General features: G+C 34.6%; 2 protein-coding genes across 3 annotated transcripts in view; both read right to left on the bottom strand.

Moving 5' to 3' along the window:
* The window catches only part of LOC136038948 (uncharacterized), a 470,704-nt gene that overhangs the window by 161,467 nt on the left and 284,454 nt on the right, over window positions 1–24,783 (bottom strand). The gene's annotated exons all lie outside the window — the stretch shown is intronic.
* LOC136038945 (inositol hexakisphosphate kinase 3-like) overlaps window positions 1–24,783 on the bottom strand; it is a 134,305-nt gene that overhangs the window by 3,477 nt on the left and 106,045 nt on the right. The window contains exon 7 of one of the 2 annotated variants that reach the window (XM_065722452.1): window positions 24,227–24,313. The exons of the other annotated variant lie outside the window; for it this stretch is intronic. Coding sequence (XP_065578524.1) covers window positions 24,227–24,313 — 87 coding nt within the window. The remainder of the gene's footprint in view (window positions 1–24,226; window positions 24,314–24,783) is intronic. 2 annotated transcript variants of the gene reach the window in all.

The raw sequence follows: 24,783 nt of genomic DNA, 5'->3' as shown, positions 1-24,783 counted from the left end.
CTATCTATAACCACTAACGTAGTGTCGCAAGTCATTGCATTATTCAGCGTCTGGAATCATAGAACTGAATTAATTAGTTTTGTTCATCATTTCCACTTAAGAGGATTTCATATTGTGAGCGTCAGCGTTGGCTGACTGATTCAAAGACAAAAGTTCCTTTAGCAAATTCTCCCAGGGAACTAGTTATCACTGAAACCGTTTAAGAATTTGTGGTTTGAGTATGAAATTTGATTGAAAAGACAATTAAATGGTGTCGGCAAAGTCTCCAGTCAAAGTGGGTTGTATCAAAGGAGATTCACACTACTGCAAAATTGATCAAATGACATGTCTTAGGGGGGATTTTTATCATTTTCCTAGCAGGTATGCAAGAACATTTTTATGGACTATCCTTTCCTGAATTTTCTCAGAATGTTTTTATGGACTATCCTTTCCTGAATTTTAATAAGAAAATTCTGGTCCGTTTAAATCCCCCCAAACAGAACTCACACTTTCTAATGAGGCAAGCTTCCAAAAAACTGAATGTCTCTTTAACCAGCATATAACAAATAAGGCTTTTCTACGATTTCAGGGAAAGTAGATGTCGGCTTCTAGATTTTTGTTGTTCGTATGTATAAACTAATATATAAAATATATATATATATATATATATATATATATATATATATATATATATATATATATATATATATATATATATATATATATATATATACCAAGGATAAACCTGGACCTTTACCCTGGTCCAGGTTTTTAACCTGATATTGTTAATTATTGGTGAGATGGCACTTATGCAAATTTCATGTTCTTTCATGTTTTTGTTTATGTATTTATTGACCTATTGAGCTTGGCATGTTTTTTGGACTTTGATTGTTGGATTTTGATTTGGATGTTGGTTTGTTTTGGATGTATTTTCAATAACTTTTTATGCCACAAAACACAAATATTAGCCTCGGAACTCGGAACGATTTTTTGAAAGTTAGTAAGTGTAAGAGTCGTTGTTTTCTTTGCCAAGATCATTTTGTCCCACGGACTTCTGTTAAGAGTACATTGTATAATAAACATTTTTCATGCAAGTTACGTGGTAATGTTAATTGTAGAATAACCAATGTAATTTACCTATTAGAATGTAATAAATGCTGCCAACAATATGTGGGGGAAACAAATAATAATATATATAAAAGATTTTCTGGACATAAGACAACAGTTAATAATGAAAAAACTAATAACTATCTAGTTCAGCATTGTAATAATGGTAAATGTTCCATATCAGATATAACTGTCACAATTTTAGAAAATTTAGAATTAGAAAATATAAATAAAGAAGAGAAGAATAATAGACTACGTAAACAGGAGGATTTCTGGATCCATACTCTTGGTACAGCTTATCCTTTGGGGCTAAATGATCATGTAGCAAATTATGGCGACATGTCTCATGTTGTTGTTAAATGTATTGATGGTCTTATGGACCATCCTTCTTTTACTTGTCCTACTAAACGTAAAAGACGATCGAGAAGACATAGGAAAAATAATAGAAAAAATGAATTAGATGTACATATGCTTTCTATAGAGCTATGCCAGCTACTTGAATCTAGGGGTATGATTTCTGTAATAAAATGTCTAAATAATTTATCCAAGAGGAATTTAATCAAACTTTTCTGGATTGTTAAGAATAATACAGCTCTTGATTATAATTTTAAAGTAATATGTGATACAATTTGCATTCTAACTAAAACGAAATTTATTTCAAAAAACAAAAAGTTCGATAAGATTAGTAATAAGGATAACAGATTATATTTACCTATTAATTTTACTTGTAAGCAGATTGAAGATATTAATTTACCAGAAATTTTAAATCAGCGGCATGTGAAACAGGCCCTTCCTAGTAATTTGAATTATAATGATAGTCCAGTTTTCACTTATAAATTTTCAAAAACTATTGGGCAAATTATTTTTAATTATAATTTAATACTAAAAAGATTAGATAGTGATATAAATTGGAAACCGGTTTGTAATTGTAAACAACTTGGCCCATTTGTAAATCCTACTTACAAACATGTTATAACAGGGGACTTGTCAATAGTAAAGCAAGATGATCTTCAAATTATAATGAATAAAGGGGCTAATTTCCGTCTTTCTCATCATCTGAAACCATCGAGTGTTCTTGATGGCTTGGAAAATGATTTTGATTTATTTATTGATAAGTGGTGTAAGAAAGAGAATAAAAATAAAGAGAGTTTTCAAAGTTGGAAGAATTTAATTATTAGTAGAATAAGAAATAAAATATATTCTAACTTAAAAAATAGTAACACTAAATTATTATTTTATAATGCGAAGATTAAACAAGCAATTGCTAATCTAAAGAATGAATTTGTAATTGTGCCAGTGGATAAAGCTAATAATAAATTTGCCATAATTTGTCAGAAGCTGTATTGTGATATCTTAAAAAGGGAGTTATGCACAACTAATGTTTACGAAAAGGTAAATATAGAGGATGAGAATTTAATTGAAAAGACTGAAGAAATACTTTTTAAAAATTTTAATATTAAAATAAATGACAATGATAAAAAGTTCCCTTTCCTATATTGGACTGTAAAATTTCATAAGAATCCCCCTAAACCACGGTTTATTGCTGGAGCAGCTAAATGTCCAACCCGCATTGCTGCTACTGACCTCTCTTTAATTTTAAAGGAAATTGTAAATAAACTTAAAACCTATTGTTCTGGTATTAAAAAAATTTCGAATTTTAATCCATATTGGAGTGTTAATAATTCACTGCAGGTGATAGATTCTTTAACAATGGTTTCAGCTAAAAGAATTGAGTCTTTCGATTTTGCGACAATGTATACTAATTTATCACTTAATGTAGTGTTTGATAATTTAAAAACTGTTATCAAGAAATCTTTCCTCTTATCTAGTAAAAGGTTCTTAAAAATAGACACTTATAATAAAAAAAAGCTATATGGACAAATTGCTTTAATACTACAGTTAACTTGAGATGTTACAGCTTGGATATGATTTTTGAGTTATTAGAATTTGTTTTATACAATACTTATATACGATTTGGTGGTGATTTGTACAAGCAAATTGTGGGAATTCCCATGGGGGGGGGGAATGCCAGCCCATTTATAGCTGACTTGTTTTTAAGTTAACTAGAATATAAATATATGATGGATAAGAATAATCCAATTAATTTAAAACATGTTTTGTCAAATAATAAAAGATATTTAGATGATATTTTGGTCTTAAATTGTAAGGACTTCATTGATATTTCTAAAAATATATATCCATCATAGCTTATTCTTGAACCTAGTCATGGCGCTGGTCATGAAGATCATTTCTTAGATTTAAATATGAATATTTGTTATAATAATAAATTAAGTTTTAAAATGTATAATAAAACTGATGATTTTGATTTTGAAGTGATTAGTTTCCCATTCCCTGAAAGTAATATACACTCAAATATCACATATTCAGCGTTTTTCTCACAGTTACTTCGTTATGCAAGGATTTGTAGTAATTATATTGATTTTAAAAATAGATGTAAAATCTTAAGCCAAAAATTGATATCAAGAGGTTTTTCTGCAAATAAATTAACTTGGCAATTTAAAAAATTTAGTTTTCATTATAACGAACTTTTAAATAAATATCAAAAGAATTATCTAGAAATACTTAAAGAAATTTTCAACTAATTTCGGAGGTTCGAGAAATGTTGTTGCAGCGCCATTTATTTTGAATTGTGTTTCTAATTGAGCGGATTTTTTTTTTTAAATTAGCCACATGGTAAAGATGAATTCTATAATTGTTTAGTTCATTCAGGTTTTTTGCAATGTGTTAATATTTGTGATTTGGTAAAATTTATTATATTTAGTTTACCTATTGTTGCTAAAAAGAAGGATATATTAACAGGATAAGCTTGTTTTGGTGTTACTTGGTTGTTTCACATTCGCTTTTTTATTTTCTTTCATAGGCATGTATTTTGGGGGTGATACCTGACAAGGGGATGCCATGGATATTCTGTGGTAGCCACAACACTTGGCTGGGTAGAGAATTTAAAGTGGCGAAACCCTATATAGGCCAGTGTATTCTCCTGATGAGCCCTTGTGTTGGGTTGTTGCCTCTGACTTATTTGTCTTTATTATTTTTTCTATTGTTTGGTAAATGACGACTTATACTTATTGACGACATGACTGCCTGTCCATGGATTATTCTTTATGGTTGATTGTGTATGGCTATGCTGTTTGACCTATGTGATTGTATGGATGAGTAAGGTTAAGGCCTCATTCAAGTGCTGGTCTATATTAATCACTAATTTAGGAAAACAGTCTTCCTTTTCTCCTTCTGTCTCTCTCTTTTTTTTTTTTCTTTTTTTTTGTGCTGTTGCATTGGTGATTTCTCTTTTCATGATATATATATATAAATATATATATATATATATATATAAACTGAAACAGGCAGAATAACTAAACATAAATATTTTTTAATTAGCCTGTTTTAGTTTTATATATATATATATATATATATATATATATATATATATATATATATATATATATATATATATATATATATATATATATATATTATTTAAGTTTTAGAGTCAAGTTATTTTGTTTTGTTTGTTTTTCGACGCTGGAGACGCCTTGTTCTTTGGGAAGTACTCCTTCTGCTTCTGCTACAATTCTTCGGAAATTCTAAGGACATTTCCTTTTGTGCGAGAATGGACGAGACAGGCTGGTTCTTTATGGTGTCGAAGTCCCTTCATTTGAGATTCAGTTCGCATTTACTTTTGTGAATACAAAACTTTTAAAAAGTAACTAGAAATTTCGATTTCTGGTTTGGGAAAAAAGGACAGGAGGGGACTAGTTGCCCTTCTATCTCTTTTGACTCTTAAAAAGTGAACTATAATTTTCAATTTCCAATTAAATGAACGTATGAAAACAAAGAAAGGACATAATAAATGAAAAGAGAAAAAAAAATAGGTGAAAAACGAGGATTTTATCAGCCAGTAGCAAAATATGAAAACAAAGAAGAAATAACAGCAAAATCTAACCTTTTTAAGTGAACTGCACGAGAGGAAAAATTTTCCTCTCGTGCAGTTCACTTTCTTTTTTCCTCTTTCTTTTTCTTTTTTTTTTGAGCACTGAGGACGACTTGGCGGAGGTCCTTGTCGAAATATTTGCTTGTTTTTCATATTTTGCTACTGGCTGATAAAATCCTCGTTTTTCACCTATTTATTTTTTCTCTTGTCATTTATTATTTCCTTTCTTTGTTTTCATACGTCACGCATAGCCAGTATGGTCTCAGAACGTATTTACAATTAAATGAACCCTCTCTGAATTTTATACAAGCACCCTTTCCACATGAATCATATATGCCCCCATGGCAGAGCTTACAATGCCTGCCCCTGGGCCCTGGAGGGTTGTGTTGGTCCCGGAGTCTTAGCAATTTTAGCAAAAAGAGTTTTGCGTAGAGATTAGCAATAGAACTTAAGATTTTGATTAAATGAAGCATCGAAAATAAAGCAAGAATGGAATAGGGCGATGATATATTCGTTATTTGGTTGTGAGGTCATACAAAAGAAACAATTTTTTACTTTCTCTTTGACAAGATTTCCTTGCAGTATAAGGAAAAAAATAAAATAGATGAGAACTTAAACCATCACGTTCATAAGCACGAGTCTTGCGACACTAAATTGACGATATCTTTTTCCCAGAACCACTGGAAGCTCTAAACATGGATTATTCCTATTGATCCTTTAAAAAGTACGTCCTTTCTAGATTCTTCTTTCTTTTGAATTTTGGCTTAACTTAGCCGATGAGAAATTAACGGAAAAAAGTTGCTAAGAAGAATAAACTTAATTTGGACGCGATTGTATTATACCACGAAGCCACGATTGGAAAAAGTAAGTTCTAAATATGAATAATTATTGGAAAACTACTCCAAAGAATGGAGTGTCTAAGATGTTTGTCTTTTTTTTCAATATGTGGGATTTCTGGGTCTTGGGAATATCAAAGAATTACTTTATTTTACTCTTTAGTAGAAACAATGTATGTCCATGCTTGCACATAAGAGTGGTTCCTCCCCCACAATGGACAAAAAAGTCTTTACCCTGAAAAAATTGACAAAAAAAATAAATCAATATCTGTTTGCAATACACTCCCACCCACCCAAACAAAACCTTCTGATTCCACCCTATAAGAGTCTGACATGAGTGTATCTATGCATCTACAACTTCAATCTGACATAAAGCTAAGACAAGGGTATAAATATATATTATCTCCTCAATGAAGAAAACAAAACCCCAAGAGGATTCCAATTTGGCGTAAGAGGGAAATCCCCCTTAAGTCGTTTAACCAGAAAAACGACGTATTTCGAGGAGCTGAGTCCTTGATCCGAAAAAAACAGGCACATTCCGCCAGACTTGTACCAATGATTTTGTGGGGGTACGGGGTAGGAGGATAATAAAAAATTATAATTTGAGTATGCAGTGCCAATAAATTATTTAGGATATTAGGCGGCAGGCTCCCTCTTCCTGCCTACATAGTTGCTTCTACATCAGTTGCTATCTGATGCCAATGATTTTTGCCGAGGAGAATGGATGTATCACATAAACGTTGGCCAAAAATTTTTGTTTCGCTGAAAGTGCAGCTTACGATTTTAAGAATTTTTTTTAGAAAGAATTTTTAGAAAGAATTTTTTAGAAAGATTTCTAAGAAAGAAGTGCCAAAAGATAACAGAAAGGGAAAATAACGTCAAATATGATAGCGAATTGCACGTGGCTTATGAATCCACTAAAACAAGTAAAATGAATATTTACTGTTTATTGAAATATGTTTTCGACTTAAGCACAACAATACTGTCAGCGATTAAAAAAAAGAGGCTAAAAATCCTAAAATCCGCTAAAAATCCACTAAAAATCCGCATTAAAAAATAAATAAAAATTAAGTTGGAAATGTAAGAAATGATACGAAAAAAAAAACAGATCTTACAATGGGGTTCGTTCAATAATATAGTTCAGAATGATTAAGGCCTATATTACTAGCTAAAGACTCAGGGGTTCAAATGTCAAGGAGAGATGGTTGTCAAGAAACCCTTGGTGATAGTTAACATTTTTGGTTAAACGGATCCAATGACCCTTTTAATGTCAGGAGCTGGTTTGCATTTTGTTATGGTTATTGCCGTCTAAAGGTAATTAGAGTGATTTTTCAAAGACAATTGAGTGATTCATCATTCATGTCGTTACATTCTTAGCAAATGGATATATTTGCAATACAATCTTACTGTTTAGATAAATGATTAAGAAATTGAACTTTTAATTTAAATAAAGACCGAAAAATGGTCAATTATTATATTTGTCATCAGAATCATCAGATTTGATTACCATTTAGTTTTATACCAAACTTCATTATATTATTGAAGAATAATATATTTATACAAGTATAATTTAAATTTATTTTATTTATTAAGTATAGTTTATTTCAGGTATAGGTTAGTATAGGTATTTAAGCATATCTTATAGTTTATAACCTAACTTGTAAGGTTTATTGAAGCTAATTATTTCTTAAAAATTTCAAGATTTATACAAGTATAATTTAAATTTATTTTAATTATTAAGTATAGTTTATTTCCTTTTTTGAAGTTTATACTAAACTTCACTACATAGTTGAAAATAATTTATTTGTTTAAATTGGTAACAATAAACGTGATGCTTTACAGCTTCTGTACCTTTTTTATACATAATGAGGCTTTACAAAATTTCTGAAGGTGAGGTGACTGGGAGGGGGTGGGGGAATTTGAAACCATGTCAAAAAATAGGCGAATAATATGAAAAGCAATTTACAGAGGAAACCATGCAATTTAAGATTAACATCCAGGCATCTGTAGCAATTCGTCAATTCAGAGAAGCAATTCTTTTTCTCTCGATATTCTAAATATTCAGTTTTCTGCTTACATGTGCATATACTTGTATTTAGAAATTAATGAAACATCAATGGCAAAACTTATCGGCAAAATTAATATATTTATAAAAGACCACGCTTTCATCCTATCTGAACCTTGATATAAATAAAAAATATTAGCAAATATCAGAGAAAAATGAGAAAAACTATGCAAGTTTATTTAAAAATGAAAAATAAACACAATATAAATAAATATAAAATAAAACAAATATAAAAATAAAAAACAAATACAAATATAAATATAAACACAATCTAAAGAGTACTATTTTAAATTCGAGAGTCACGCTCAAGCTTCTAAGAAGACTCGTGCCGCCATTTTTTTTCTTTTTAAGAACAATGGTAAAAAAATACGAGAATGATCTGGTATAAAAATGCGACTTATGGACCACATTCACAACCCTGAATTAGTAGGCCAGCTATTGAATTATGAAAATTGCCTACGTCAAATTATAGAAGTGAAAACATTGGTTAGCTAACTGTGCATGGTTAAGCCCGCATCTGACCAGTAGGGAGCACTATTCATCGCGCATTTTTGTAAATAGAGTATCCTGAAGCCCAGGTTATTCTTTTTTAGTATCCTTATGATTTCCTTACGAATCATTAAACATACGGAAACCCAGCAATAGTAATTGTTTAAAGTCTGTTTTTTAGGGGGATGGAATTTTCTGTGGATTGGATCCATGTTTTTTATCCTTGATTTTATTTTTCTATGAACCGATAATTTGATGTCCATAACTTTCCATATTGTCAAAATTGTTGTAAATTGTTGTTGGTTCGAGAATCTGACCGTTCAGCATGAAGGCCTGTATTGTAATTTAAAATTAAATTTTTTTTTTAATTTTCAAAAATTTTTAAATTTAAAAAAAAACTAGTTTTTTTTAACTGAAAGTAAGAAGCGATATTAAGACTTAGAACGAACAGAAATTACCCCGTATATGAAAGGGGCTGTTCCTTCCTCAACGTCCCACTCTTTACGCTAAAGTTTGACTCTTTCTCTCAACTCTACTTTTTAAAACAGTAAACCACTTTAGCGTAGAGAGGGGGCGTTGAGGAAGGAACAGCCCCTTTCATATACGGAGTAATTTCTGTTCGTTTTAAGTTTTAATGTCGCTCCTTACTTTCAGTTAAAAAAACTAGTTTTCTTTTATTTAATTTCTGAACGTTTTTGAATTAATGCATTTTGATTTTGGCTCTCTGTAAATGAATAATTAAAACGAAATTTGCACATTAATTTATTTTTTTGGCTAAATGGCTTTCTCATAGTTTTGATCGGACGATTTTGATAAAAAAAAGAGCGGGGGAGTAGGCCAAGTTACCCTCCAATTTTTTGGTTACTAAGAAAGGTAACTAGAACTTTTAATATTACGAACGTATTTATTAGTAAAAATATACGTAACTTACGAAATAACTTACGTAACAAACTTATAAATAAGTATGTTTTTATTACGTATATGAGGGGGTTTACCCTCTCGTCAGTACTTCGCTCTTTACACTAAAGCTTAAATTTTGTCCCAATTCCTTAAGAATGATCCCTGAATCACAAAGGCTGTAAAATAAACAGTTGAAATTAATAAAATTACTTTACCGTAAAGAGCAAGGTATTAGGAGGAGATGAACCCCTCATATGCGCAATAATTTCTGTTCGTTTTAAGTTTTAATGCTGCTCCTTACTTTCAGTTGAAGAAACTTTTTCATATTTATTTTTTCATTGCTCTTTAAAAAATGCTAAAAAATCCTGCACCCCCTTCATGGAAATTCTCTTCCCCCATTAAAAATTCCTCTATGGAAATTTCCCCGCATAACCCCCTCCCCCAACCAAAAAATCCCACTGAAAGTGTCTATACACTTCCCAATAATCGTTACTATTTGTAAACACTGGTCAAAGTTTGTAATTTGCAGCCCCTCCCACGGGGACTGTGCGGGAGTAAGTTGTCCCCAAAGACATAGGTTTTAGGTTTTTTGACTATTCTGAATAAAACGGCTATCTCAAAATTTTGATCCGGTGACTTTGAGAAAACAATGAGCGTGGGAGGGGGCCTAGGTGCCCTCCAATTTTTTAGTCACTTAAACAGGACACTAAAACTTTTAATTTCCGTTAGAATCAGCCCTCTCGCGACATTCTAGGACCACTGGGTCGATATGATCACCCCTGGAAGAAGAAGAAGAATAAGAAAAAAAACGCATCCGTGCTCTGTCTTGTGGCAAAAAATAGAAAATTCCACATTTTTGTAGATAGGAGCTTGAAACTTCCATAATAGGGTTCTCTGGTACGCTGAATCTGATAGTGTGATTTTCGTTAAGATTCTATGACTTTTAAGGGGTGTTTTCCCCTATTTTCTAAAATAAGGCAAATTTTTTCAGGCTCGTAACTTTTGATGGGTAAGATTAAACTTGATGAAACTTATATATTTAAAATCAGCATTAAAATGTGATTCTTTTGATGTAACTATTGGTATGAAAATTCCGAGTTTCATTCACTATTGAACCGGGTCGGTCCTTACTACGGTTCGTTACCACGCACTGTTTGAAAAATTGAGGAAAATATTTTTATCACAAAATAGACAGTTTAAGAGGATAAAGGAAGAATGGCCACAATATTTCCTAGGGGATAAAATTCTTCATTGCCCCCTAAAGGTCTTACGGACGCGGATATATGTTGATTTTGCACTACTGATCTCACAAGGGTAGAAACAAACTGTCTTAATAAAAAAAAAATTAAACATAAAAATAAAAATTACGAATTTTGAAGGCATAAAAAATTAAAATTACTAAATTTGCATATTTAAAACGATTGGTAACGGTGCTTTGATGAGAAAATTATCATTCGGACTATTAATTGAGCCACGAGGACGGTCATATTATCCCACAAAACACGTGTCATAAACCAGCTACAGTACCATCTGTCTTTTCTAACACGTGGTTAACATTGCGTTTCATTTGGAGAGGTGCCACATAACGAAAGACAGGAACAAGATTTGGTTTACATTTAAAAAGAAAAAAGGTAAATAAACATTCCAACTAAATGTTTAAATAAAGGACCCTTCCTGCAAAAAATACCCGCTATGGCATACCAGGCACATAATTAGAAGGGGGAAGAGGACTCTTCAAGTGCAAATCATATTTTCAGTGATTTCTAAAATTTCGAGCGTTATTTTCTAGGGTACTTGTGCATCATTTGGTACACAATCGAGAAATGAAGTTTGGTTAATCATAGTGAAATATACCGAAATATAATGGAAATACAGTACTTTAGTAACAAAATCATGAAAGCCATAACATAGAATTATGGTGGGGGGCACAGAACCCATTATATTAAATACCTAACCCAGTCTAACCCAATCAAAATACCATCCCTGTATATTGAATATTTAATAAGAAAAAACATACCTACAACGTAAATTTCAACTGAGCCTAAGCTAATTTTCTTAGGATATTGTCGGCAAAAAACGGGAAAAAAATTTTGTCTTATATGTATATGCACATTCTCGATTGTGTACCGAATAATGCATAAGCATTTTTTCTAGTGTAATTCACCAAATTTTCCTAGTAAAGAATAAACTACGGGTCATAGTAACCAAAATTTTAAAGGAATGCGTAAAAAAACTGCCTAGTGAGAGTACATCACTACCTACAGCTGATTCAGGAATGGTAGCCGTTACTTCAACTAATCTTAAAAATAAAATGTTATTTTAAAAAACAAATTTACAGGAGTTTTGAAAAAGAAACCGAAAATCGAAAAACGACGTCGGATTGAAATTAAAAATGCACACCACTGGAATTCTCGTTGTCAAAAACTTTTTGCACGAGAATTACCCCCCCCCCCCCCCACCTTGAACAATAACGAGAACAAGTCTTTTTTTTGCATGGGAAGCCCATAATTTTGTTTCTTCGCCACTGATGGGCACTGAAAGATTCTACGGAGCTGTTTAAGGGCTCATTTGAAATGTAAGGTTTATACAACATCTTGTTTATAGTCCAGGACTTTTAGCTCAAAAAAGGGTCGAACCCGGACAAAATTGCAATATAAACGAAAATGGTACCAAAATGATCAGAAAAAAATTCTGTACAACATACTAAAAGTCCCCATAAATCCGAGTGGGGCGAGTACCCGAAAAACAGGGGAAAAGGGGGAAATGCGGGGGAAAATGGGAAAAATGCCGAACATGCCCAGAAAATAGTTTAAAGTGAGTTTTCTGGGGTTTTCACATACGCTGATTACGAAATTGACATCTAAAATTCAGTATAGAAAAAGAGTACTACGGAAAACGGGGGAACAGGGGAAAGAGGGGAGAAAAGAGAAGAATACAGGGTAGGGGTAGAAAGCGGTTTGAAAGATATTTTCTGGGGTATTCCTATCTGGTGATTACGAAATTGAGAAATAATATGATATAAAAAAATCGATTAACATAAAACGGGGAAATGGGGGGGGGGAGGGGAAAAGGGAAATATACAGGGTAGGGGTAGAAAGCATGTGGAAATGTGTTTTCTGGAGTTTTTCTATCTGCTGATCACGAAACTGACCCCTAAAATGAAGGAAAGAAAACGAGAACCATGAAAACCGAACAAAACTGGAGGAAACAACGGAAAAGGGGAAGGGAGGCCTGACTCCTGAGCCAGCTGCTGATGGCTAATAAGTAGGCCTATGGACAAAATAACTCACTTAAGTATCAAACTTGTACTTTCTTAAATCACAGACATTTCTTACAACCATTTGAATTACTAGACATAAAGAAAACAACCGCTTGGCAATTATATATAAAATGGCTATTATATGTAAAATTTGCACTTTCGAAGGCAGTATAGTTGACTTGAAAAACACAGCATTGATATCACTAGTCGAGCTCCTCGTCTTCGACAATCTCGTTGTCCCTGTTCAAACAGTTGATACCCTGACATTCTCCGCACGCGAACGTACACGCTAATCCATTTTTCTTGCAGCTGCATCTCACGACACTCAAAAGAGTCTTAGGTGCGGGCAACAAATGGGTCATCACAGGTGAGTATTTACTGTCTCTGAGGACCCAACCCCAGTCAGCCGGGTCGAGGTCAGCTGGTTCCCCTTTCCAACGGGATACCTGGAGGTGCACTCGCTGGGAGTGGAATGAAGCTGCAGCTTCGGTTGGCAGAAGCCTTTCAGACTTAACAAACGCCGTAGTATTAGACGATGAAACTTTTTCCAAGAAAATTCGATGTCGCAGCTTAGTGAGATCTTCGTTTGGTCGTGCTTTATACAAGCTGAGGAGAAGATATTCACCCGCTTTCACAATTTCATCTTTGGACGATGATTCATCCAGAAACACTTTGAATTTTTTTCTGAACACTTCGCTCTTCTTCAAAAGAGGTAGCACAGCTTGCTTTCCAAGTCCGAAAACTCGTGAGGTCGTGTCACATCCCAAGAGTGCGTGCCCTACCAGAAGCAGCCTGGATACTTCTCCCATTTTTTTTTTGCACTTCGTTGAAACTCTGTTTGCTTCGCTGAAACACTTCGTTGAAAGCAGAAAACTCTGAAACAATAGTTCTTGGCAACGACACTGACCTTCTGATTCTACTCTTGTATCACATCCCGCCTAATGCAAAAACACTTTACTTCGAATCGTCAACGAACGCAAAAGAAGCGATAACACGGTTCTGGTGCCTCAACGAAGTGCAAAAAAAATGGGAGAAGTATCCAGGCTTAGCAATTTCATCTTTGGACGATGATTCATCCAGAAACACTTTGCATTTTTTTCTGAACACTTCGCTCTTCTTCAAAAGAGGTAGCACAGCTTGCTTTCCAAGTCCGAAAACTCGTGAGGTCGTGTCACAAAAGTGCGTGCCCTACCAGAAGCAGCCTGGATACTTCTCCCATTTTTTTTGCACTTCGTTGAGGCACCAGAACCGTGTTATCGCTTCTTTTGGGTTCGTTGACGATTCGAAGTAAAGCGTTTTTGCATTAGGCGGGAGGTGATACAAGAGTAGAATCAGAAGGTCAGTGTCGTTGCCAAGAACTATTGTTTCAGAGTTTTCTGCTTTCAACGAAGTGTTTCAGCGAAGCAAACAGAGTTTCAACGAAGTGCAAAAAAAAATGGGAGAAGTATCCAGGCTGCTTCTGGTAGGGCACGCACTCTTGGGATGTGACACGACCTCACGAGTTTTTGGACTTGGAAAGCAAGCTGTGCTACCTCTTTTGAAGAAGAGCGAAGTGTTCAGAAAAAAATGCAAAGTGTTTTTGGATGAATCATCGTCCAAAGATGAAATTGTGAAAGCGGGTGAATATCTTCTCCTCAGCTTGTATAAAGCACGACCAAACGAAGATCTCACTAAGCTGCGACATCGAATTTTCTTGAAAAAGTTTCTTCGTCTAATACTACGGCGTTTGTTAAGTCTGAAAGGCTTCCGCCAACCGAAGCTGCAGCTTCATTCCACTCCCAGCGAGTGCGCCTCCAGGTATCCCGTTGGAAAGGGGAACCAGCTGACCTCGACCCGGCTGACTGGGGTTGGGTCCTCAGAGACAGTAAATACTCACCTGTGATGACCCATTTGTTGCCCGCACCTAAGACTCTTTTGAGTGTCGTGAGATGCAACTGTAAGACAGGCTGCGAGAACTCGCGATGCAGCTGCAAGAAAAATGGATTAGCGTGTACGTTCGCGTGCGGAGGATGTCAGGGTATCAACTGTTTGAACAGGGACAACGAGATTGTCGAAGACGAGGAGCTCGACTAGTGATGTCAATGCTGTGTTTTTCAAGTCAACTATACTGCCTTCGAAAGTGCAAATTTTACATATAATAGCCATTTTATATATAACTGCCAAGCGGTTGTTTTCTTTATGTCTAGTAATTCAAATGGTTGTAAGAAATGTCTGTGATTCAAGAAAGTAAAAGTTTGATACTTAAGCGAGTTATTTTGTCCATAGGCCTACTTATTAGCCATTAGCAGCTGGCTCAGGAGTCAGGCCCCCCTTCCCCTTTTCCGTTGTTTCCTCCAGTTTTGTTCGGTTTTCATGGTTCTCGTTTTCTTTCCTTCATTTTAGGGATCAGTTTCGTGATCAGCAGATAGAAAAACCCCAGAAAACACATTTCCACATGCTTTCTACCCCTACCCTGTATATTTCCCTTCCCCCCCCCCATTTCCCCGTTTTAGTTTAATCGATTTTTTTATATCATTTTATTTCTCAATTTCGTAATCACCAGATAGGAATACCCCAGAAAATATCTTTCTAACCGCTTTCTACCCCTACCCTGTATTCTTCTCTTTTCTCCCCTCTTTCCCCTGTTCCCCCGTTTTCCGTAGTACTCTTTTTCTATACTGAATTTTTGATGTCAATTTCGTAATCAGCGTATGTGAAAACACCAGAAAACTCACTTTAAACTATTTTCTGGGCATGTTCGGCATTTTTCCCATTTTTCCCCGCATTTCCCCCTTTTCCCCTGTTTTTCGGGTACTCGCCCCACTCGGATTTATAGGGACTTTCAGTATGTTGTACAGAATTTTTTTCTGATCATTTTGGTACCATTTTCGTTTATATTGCAATTTTGTTCGGGTCAAACCCTAAAAGTCCTAGACTATTATAAATTCTGCTTGATCAAACCATCAGAAAGTGCGATAAGGAATCCAGGGTACTACCATAATCTAAATGGTCGAAAACTTTCATTCAGGGTTTAGAATGCTCCCTCTTGTATACTATCCCTCCCATCCCCTTAGTAAGTTTCCAAAACCGACGATTGACTAGCAGAAGTAGCAAGCTACTGCATCATCTTGGAGACTTGGTTAACGGCTCATTTTCAAGCTATTGGTCATATCTTTACGTTATTTGTAAATTCGTCTTAATATCTCCATCTAAACAGCCACATGTTACCAAAAATGACATTTCTTTTGTGCAATTTCTAAAGCAGAAATGCTGAGAAGTATGAAAAAGGTGCCATAATAATCTGCAAGGTCGGAAATCAATAACAGAAGGTTTGTAATCTCTCCTTTTTAGAGCTATCCCTCTCAGCTTTAGCAGCCTAACCAAGAGCAAAACACAGCCCGTAGTATATGAAAGTTTAAAAACGCGTCACGAAACAAACGAAAAACTGTCCAAAAAAGCTGATTCACGAATGAGAACTATTATTCCGATTAATCTTAATAATATAGACTTAACAAGAACAAATTAAAAAGAGAACCTAACAGCCCATGAAAATGCTTTTACCATTGAATTATTATCATTACCATTTTTTACCATTATTATTGCTTTTACCATTTTTTGAATTATTAGGCATTCCAACTGTCTCTTCTTTTTTGTTTCTGTTCAATGGAAGCTTAGACTCATTTAGGGTATGAATTCGGATTGAATTGATAGCACAAAGATAAGAAAAAAGATTATAAATCTTCTTTGTTCTTCACTTTCCACCTCGAGAATAACACCTTCATTTATCGCTTATAATTATCGAATCTTGACTTTTTTGCTCGCTTCTGTTTTTTCCGTTTTTTTAATTTGTATTGCCAAGTGATTTGTGTTCTCCTAAAATGTTGAAGTCCAAAAAGCAAAAATAGCGAAAGTATACTTTCTTATGAGAAACCCAATTTTTTGCAGTAATATAGAATTTATACCATAGTGGATGACTTTTTGGACTCAACTCACCAATGTAGACAAAAGCAGATTAAACAAATTGATAAAACTTTATAAGGAAGATTTATAAGGCTCTGACATGCGGCCAAAATAGTTTTGATATAAAAAAGTAGTATTTTACAACTTTTCTTGTGCGTTGAAAAATATGATTTTAACAATTTTTGAAAAAAATCAGAAACTTGCAAATATGTTGACAATCAACAAAAAAGGAAGAGTTCTGACTCTGAACCATGAACACCGTCAGGAAATTTCCCAGGAGGGAGATAAGTGCCATAAGGGCTTTATTTTTACCAAGATTTACACGGGATAATTTCCCATTTCCCTATTCTTATACCCTTTAAAATCACCTTTTGTTTTTCAAAGAAGGGGAAATTACCCCCCACCTCTCGTGCTGGCGCCAACGCATTGTACCAATCGATAGAATTTACTTGGTTTGACATACTGGACTAAAGTCTATTTTACAATATCACATAATGCTTTTCAAATTACTGCTGCCAACTGGTACTTAATAGCAGTTGGGAAACCAGAAAACCCTTTTTTTTTTAGTTTTTTGCTCGCCAGTAAATTTTCGTCTTTTACCATAGCACCTTTGATTTTAGGACTGTCAAATGGCACCTTATTTTTCCTTTCAGTTAAAATTAATAGTTACTTAATCCGTTTTGGGTAATTTAGTGCTTGATAAATTGAAGTTATTTATCTTTGCTTCAAGAAAATTCCCTGGAAATCGTAGGCCCCATTTATTAGGCCACTTGGACCATTTATTAAATAAATTTGAACCGTATTTCAATAGGTTTTGAAGGTTTTTGTTACTTAATACAAGGTAAAAGAATCTCAAATTTATACAAATTCGTGTTTTTGGCCTTTTCAGTCCAAAACAGTGTTTTTTGGATCAAATTTTCAAAAAAAAAATTCGACGTACTAAGATCCAATATTCGTATATTCAAATATCCATTTACAGGTATGGCATTTATATTATATACAAGCAATATTAAAATTCTGAGGAAAAAGCCACAATAGACAAATCATAGGAAAAATATAAAAATTATACTAACAATCGAAACATGTCAAAAATTTGAAAGGGAGCGCAGACCCAAAGACGTGGCGTAAAATAGCTTTGATATAATATAGATAAATATTGCAGAAATAGCATTCCAGTAATTCTGTAAAAAACGAAGGTCTTCTCTTAGCTAACTGAATCAATCAACATGAACCACAATTCCATTGCCTCGTTATGACTTTTACAACATAGACAATTCAGAAGCACCAAAATTTAATTTATCATAAGTAGTTTGATCTTGCTTAAGGAAAATCGATCTCAAAGTTCTTCAGCGAGTCAAGCTTTGACGTCAATGGCTAGACTAATTATTTTCTGGGACCTAATTTAAAATCCTCCTTGTGTTCAGCCTTTTGTGGGATAAAAAAAAGAAGAAAAAGAAACAAATCAAGCTAGATACATAGGATATTTGTACAAGAGGGGAAACTTGAAGAACACTTATTTTAGATAGAACAAAGCCATCCATCCCACTTATATATTTTCTTTTTTTACGGTTTAGATCCCATGTAACTACATCTCAACCCAAGTTATGACAATAAGATGCTGTGGAACAGACAACTAAGTGAGGTCAGAGTGTGTATTCTATCTGATATGTCTCACTGAAAATGACATTCCCAGGAGCTTCCCTAGAATATATCTTGAAACGAAAAGACACTCCTTAAATTCCTCTAAAAAGAACAAAAATAGTAGGTTGCAACCACTGCATAAACAAAAAGCTTTTATTTACTTCATCTAAATTTAATCGTAAGTTTATATTGATTTAATTTAATTTTAGTTCATTTTATTTTGCTCAATTTGTTAAATTTTGTAAATTTATTAATTTAAAAATGCGTTAATTTTATTTAAATTTATTTCATGTTAAATTATTTACTTTATTTTAAGTATAATGAGGATAGAAGGTAATAAGCTTACCTAAGCTATGGATGTCAGGTGATTGATTTTTCTTCTAACGATAATTTCGACAGGACCTGTGCCTGTCATCATCAGGTTAATTCAAATTTCTTGCCGGAAAGTAAAATCACTAAATAAATAAAACTAAAAACACTGAACAACACTAATTATGAGCCGAACCAGGAGTTATAGTTGTGCCATGGCCCGAATTTCGGTAGAGACGTTGATGGCTGCTGTCCTAGTGGATCTTAAAGAGGTTGGGCCTTTAGGAAAGGGGTGGAGTTTTTTGTGAGTTTTCAATTTATGGGTGATTGGTTCCCAAATTTCGCTAATATGAAACTCACCATTGTCTTTATTGATGGCTGCTTTATTTTTAGCAATTTCCAAAGCTTCTCTGATTTTCTGCTTTAAGAGTTGTGGGACAATAGCAATAAGTTGGGCTTGGTCAAACTTAATGGAGTGGGAAGGGTTTTCAAAGATATGATGGGCCAATGCAGAGAAATTATCTTCCTCCTTTAGCTTTGTCTTTTTAAGGCAGGCATCAATGGAATCAGCATGTTCTTTTAATCGGTGATGTAGAGGTCTCATGGTACGACCTATATATGTATCACCACAACTGCAAGGAATCTCATATACCCCTGGTGGATCTGAAGTAATCTTATCCTTGCCTTTGTTCAAGAAGGAGGAAATAGTCCTTCCAGGGGGAAAAAACACCTTAAAGCCAAGTTTAGTGAGTTTGGAGCTTAAAATGTCGGTAATACCCTTGATATAAGGTAATGACAAAAAGGGTTTATCATCTTCTATCTTAGGAGCGAAATGAATTAAATGACCTACAACAGCGGAGAAATATGGTTTTTCAACAGATAAACACAATTAGACAGCAACTGAGTAATACTCTTAGCCTAGAAGACCTCACCAAAGTTGGCAAGATCCATGACAAAGATTTTAAGTTTGTCTTTTCAATAACCAGAAAAGTACATATAGATAAGCTGGAAAAGCTTAAGTTTGAGAAGTTTTCTTCTAAGGATACATACATTCCTAGAGTATCTCCAGGTCCAGCAGTCATCAATTTAAGTCAACAAACTATTGACCAAAAGAAATTAGACATTCTTTCAAAAGGATGGGAATTTTCTATCCCCCCCCAAACACATACCAGTAGAACAAATCATATCCAATGTAGAGTCAGTTATAACTCTAAATAAGACAAAAATCAATGTTGACCCACAAGATATTAGAAGCTTGGTTTCTAATACCCTACGGAAAGGTTTTTCCAAAAAGAAACTTGCTGAGGAGAATCTAACAAAAGATGAAATGAAAGTCCTCACAGATCTTAAGAATGATACCAATATCATAATTACCAAAGCTGATAAAGGCAAAACAATAGTTATCCTTAATGAGACTGAGTATGTCAGCAAATCATTAAACCTCTTGAGTGACAATAAAGTGTATGAAAAAGTTGACGTTAATGCTGTAAAGGTTGCTTATGATAATATCAAAAAAGCTCTGGATAATCTCAGTCTTACCAATAGGATTAATGATAAACTTTACCGAACACTCCTTCCTGTCAGACCAGTCATTCCTAGATTTTATGGTGTACCAAAAATTCACAAACCAGATATACCCCTTAAACCTATTATCTCAACAGTAGGTTCAGCCACACAGAAGTTGGAAAGATATTTGGCTGGTATTTTAAGATCCATAACCCTCAGCAGCAAGCACACAATAAGAAATACTAAAGAAGTAGTTGATAAGCTAAATAGCATCAACATTGGGGAGAATACCACAATGTGCAGTTTTGATGTTGTATCTTTGTTTACCAGCATACCCTTGCTGCGTCTTATACCAGCTTTACAATCAGCTTTAGAAAAGGATGGTTCCTGGAGAGAACTGACTTGCTTGGACTCCACAGAAATCATTACTCTCACGTCTTTATGTCTCAGCAATGCTTACTTTACTTTCAGGCATCAAACTTATAAACAGATTTGGGGCATACCAATGGGATCAGCCTTGGCACCAGTTCTTAGCGAGGTGTTTCTACAACATATTGAAACTAATATCTTCAAACAGGACTTCAAGTATATCCAACTCTACATGAGATATGTTGACGATTGCTTGATAATTTGGAATGGGGCACAAGACAAATTAATATCCTTTCTCAATATTTTTAACAAGCAGGACCCAGATATTAAGTTCACCATTGAACTTGAAAACAACCGCAATTTACCCTTCTTAGATGTTTTCATTACAAAACGAGAAACTAGGTTGGACTTGAGCGTGTATAGAAAGCCAACTCATAGTGATAGATATCTGAGATATGACTCCTATAACCATCCTATAGTGAAAATTTTTGTAGTCTATTCATTGGTTGATAGAGCATTTCTGGTGTGCTCCTCTGATTTTGAGCTGAAGGCTGAACTTGATTATATAAGAGATGTTCTGATAGGTAATGGATACCACCAAAAAGTCATTGACAAGGTTATTTCCAGGAGAAAGATGAGTGGAATTACCAAGCATTTCGCTCCTAAGATTGAAGATGATAAACCCTTTTTGTCAAACTCACTAAACTTGGCTTTAAGGTGTTTTTTCCCTCTGGAAGGACTATTTCCTCCCTCTTGAACAAAGGCAAGGATAAGATTACTTCAGATCCACCAGGGGTATATGAGATTCCTTGCAGTTGTGGTGATACATATATAGGTCGTACCATGAGACCTCTACATCACCGATTAAAAGAACATGCTGATTCCATTGATGCCTGCCTTAAAAAGACAAAGCTAAAGGAGGAAGATAATTTCTCTGCATTGGCCCATCATATCTTTGAAAACCCTTCCCACTCCATTAAGTTTGACCAAGCCCAACTTATTGCTATTGTCCCACAACTCTTAAAGCAGAAAATCAGAGAAGCTTTGGAATTTGCTAAAAATAAACCAGCCATCAATAAAGACAATGGTGAGTTTCATATTAGCGAAATTTGGGAACCAATCACCCATAAATTGAAAACTCACAAAAAACTCCACCCCTTTCCTAAAGGCCCAACCTCTTTAAGATCCACCAGGACAGCAGCCATCAACGCCTCTACCAAAATTCGGGCCATGGCACAACAATAGCTCCAGGTTCGGCTCATAATTAGTGTTGTTCAGTGTTTTTAGTTTTATTTATTTAGTGATTTTACTTTCCGGCAAGAAATTTGAATTAACCTGATGATGACAGGCACAGGTCCTGTCGAAATTATCGTTAGAATAAAAATCAATCACCTGACATCCATAGCTTAGGTAAGCTTATTACCTTCTATCATCATTATGTATGAAAGTCAGGTTGGCCTCAGAGAATATATTTTATTTTAAGTACAAGTTTCACTCGCCGAATAAACACATGTTTGAAACTAGGTCCAGCCAAGAAACCGGCCAAATTCTCACCAACGTGAAGATATTGAGAGTCCTGTTTTTATTATTAAATAATAAATTAATAAACTAATAACTAATAAATTATTAATCCTGCAATTTCCCCTTTGAGAGACACAAAATCGAGCAAACAAAGCGAAGTTTGACCCCGGTCAGAGCCCGATTTAAGGAATATGAAATGAGCAAATTCACCAATGCTCCACCCAGCTATCCAGTATATTGCTACTATTAACAACTCACTTCAGCACCAAGCAGCCTGAGGCTAACAAGGTTGCGCACGTCCTCCTCCATCCCAGCCTCTTCAAGGCTCTTCACCTTCTCCCAAGAAGTTCCAATTTTCTTTAAATCCTTTTTAAGACCTATTTCCGCCTCATTTCGGGACGACCTACTTCTTTTTCTGCTGTTAAAAGATCACAAATTGATGGTTTTATGAAGATTTTCGGCGAAAACTCTCTCTCTGTAGACAGTGTTATTACAAAAGTGACAATATCCGGCGATGAGATATAATATTAAAGAACAAAAATGCGCGTGATCTGAAACTATACACAGTTCCAAGTGATAAAATATAACTTTAAAACTAAATAAATAAACTTTTGTTATTCTCATTTTTTAATTTGTTTTTACTAGAGAATAGTGATTGCCCCAGTGGGAAATTCCAAAAAATAATTGAGTTAAAATTAGACTATCCTCTATTATTGATTACTTATTTATTAATCTTTATTCAACAGTAAAAAATAATTAAAAAAATCTTGTCCACGTTTCCTAGGGTTTTCTTAAGCATTTAGTAGTCCATCCATACAAGGGTAATCCCCAGGTCCGGATTTAAAGCTTTGACGCTTCTAGGCTCAAGGGTTTTTGCCGCTCTGTTTTTGTGAAATTTTCGGAGAAAATCTCGAAAATTTGGGGATAGTGGAAGCACAAAGAACGCAACTGATGAACCAAAAATAATGAAAGAGAGATGTGATACCAAACTCTAAGCTGCCACTCTTGGGAGATTTCTGAAAGTGTTTAAGTGGCCACGGAACTGTCCTTGTAAAAACGTTCCATACTCACTTTGTACTGATGTCCTCGGAGATGATTTTTATTGAACTGCACGATTCTCTGGGCTGGTACGTTATCATAGGCTCCATATAGAAGTCCAGTTTTTATTTTAAAAAAGCCACTCAATGATAATTTATTGCACCCACAGGCATTCCGCCTTCCTAGGCCCGCGGCTTGTGGGTCTGTAGGTAAATCCTGACCCGTTAATCCCAGAGTGGGAAGATATCTACGCCTAAGAGATAACTGGAGTAGTCATTCCAATTTATGAAAATGTAAGGGGAGGATATTTTTTTTTTTAATCTAGTGGGGCAATTTTGAGTTTTTTTCCAGTTTTTTTCACTGAAAATACCACAAAAAGACATTACTGAATGAAATACCCAAAAACAATATTTTTAAGCTCTGGGAAAAGGGCTAAAAACCTAGGGGGGAAATGCCACCTGTGACACCCTAGGAGGCAAATGGGAGAAAGTCTATTTTATAAGCAGGTTTTTAATTCAATTTTCGTTATTTCTTTACCTTGTACGTTAAATTAAACGATTAGTTTTCATGCCTGTAGTGAAAATAAATTTCCTTTTTTTACAGTTCAAGACTGGTCGACCCAAATTATATCAACAGTCAAATTTATTACTTCAAAGAAACGGTATGGGTTTAGGTTAGAGGGGTTTTCAAGGAGGTTTTGCGATTGCGAGTTTAGAATCACGGTTTTTATTTTAGCTCAAGCTTGAATGTCTGCCCAAAGAAAAATTACACGCCCCTTAGGGCCCAAACATAAATCTTTTAAATCTAGTAGCACTCTAAATTAGGCCTGGAATCGATTTCAGATTTAGAGTGCGCCCTCAGTTGTCCTTTCTGGCAGGGTTGCTGAATATCATTTTTAATTTTTTTCAATTTACAATAGCATATTGACAAATTCAGATCGATTTGCGGGGGGGGGGGGGGGGGGGGCTAGAGTATTCATATTAGCCACCAAAATTACATTTTAATCATTACGATTCTCAGTCAACTACGTTACGTATTTTAGACTAATTATATGAAGATAAGTTTTATTTCATGCCATGAATCATTTTTTTTTTTAGAAATTTACTTCCCTATTACACAAGCATGCTTATCGCCAAACCCCACTCCATTATTCAGTCCAGAGAGGGGGTTAAATTAGGCACCTTAATATCATCGATAATATCTTTGATTAACTTGACCTAAAATTAGGATTTATGATGCGCAACTAATTTCTATGTCGTTCGGCCGGTGTTGTCAATAAAGACACAAGTTTAGTAAAACAAAAATAGTCCACTTACACACACATGCACAGGAATTGGCGTCTTGAAATGTGGTGTAGCAGAGGCACATGTTGTCCGGAATTTGGCTCAAATTCCGATGCGTCCCTGCAACGGAATTTTGGATAGTTTGTCTTCTTTAACGTTTTTTCTTCACGTTAGTTTATAAGCAATTGAAAAAAAAAAAAAAACTATAGAAAAGCAGTCTAAGTGGAACTTTTTTTACCCTCTTCAAACCCAATACTCCCAAATATTAAAATTCTAATGCGTTCTTCGTAATTTATTGTTTTTTTATAGTTACATCAGGGCCTTATCCAGGATTTTTGTTCAGGGAGGGGGGTACACAAACTTTGAAGAAGCATCAAAATGTTGTTATTTGCAATCTTGTTACGTTTTTATATGAATCAAACAAGCATTTCAGGGCAGAGGTAAAACCCCCTAGCCCACTGGATATGGCCTTGAACTTCCTGCATACATGCCTGTAGCAAATATAGTGTTTCGAACAAGGGAATAGAGCCACACTGTGACGCGAAGTGTTGTAGCGACCTTTGGTAAGACCAACTGAAGTGTTCCAGGGC

The sequence above is a fragment of the Artemia franciscana genome, chromosome 18, assembly GCF_032884065.1.
Source record: "Artemia franciscana chromosome 18, ASM3288406v1, whole genome shotgun sequence".
Classification (NCBI taxonomy): Eukaryota; Metazoa; Arthropoda; class Branchiopoda; order Anostraca; family Artemiidae; genus Artemia; species Artemia franciscana.
Note: the sequence above shows the minus strand (reverse complement) of the source record. Positions and strands in the feature narration are given on the sequence as shown.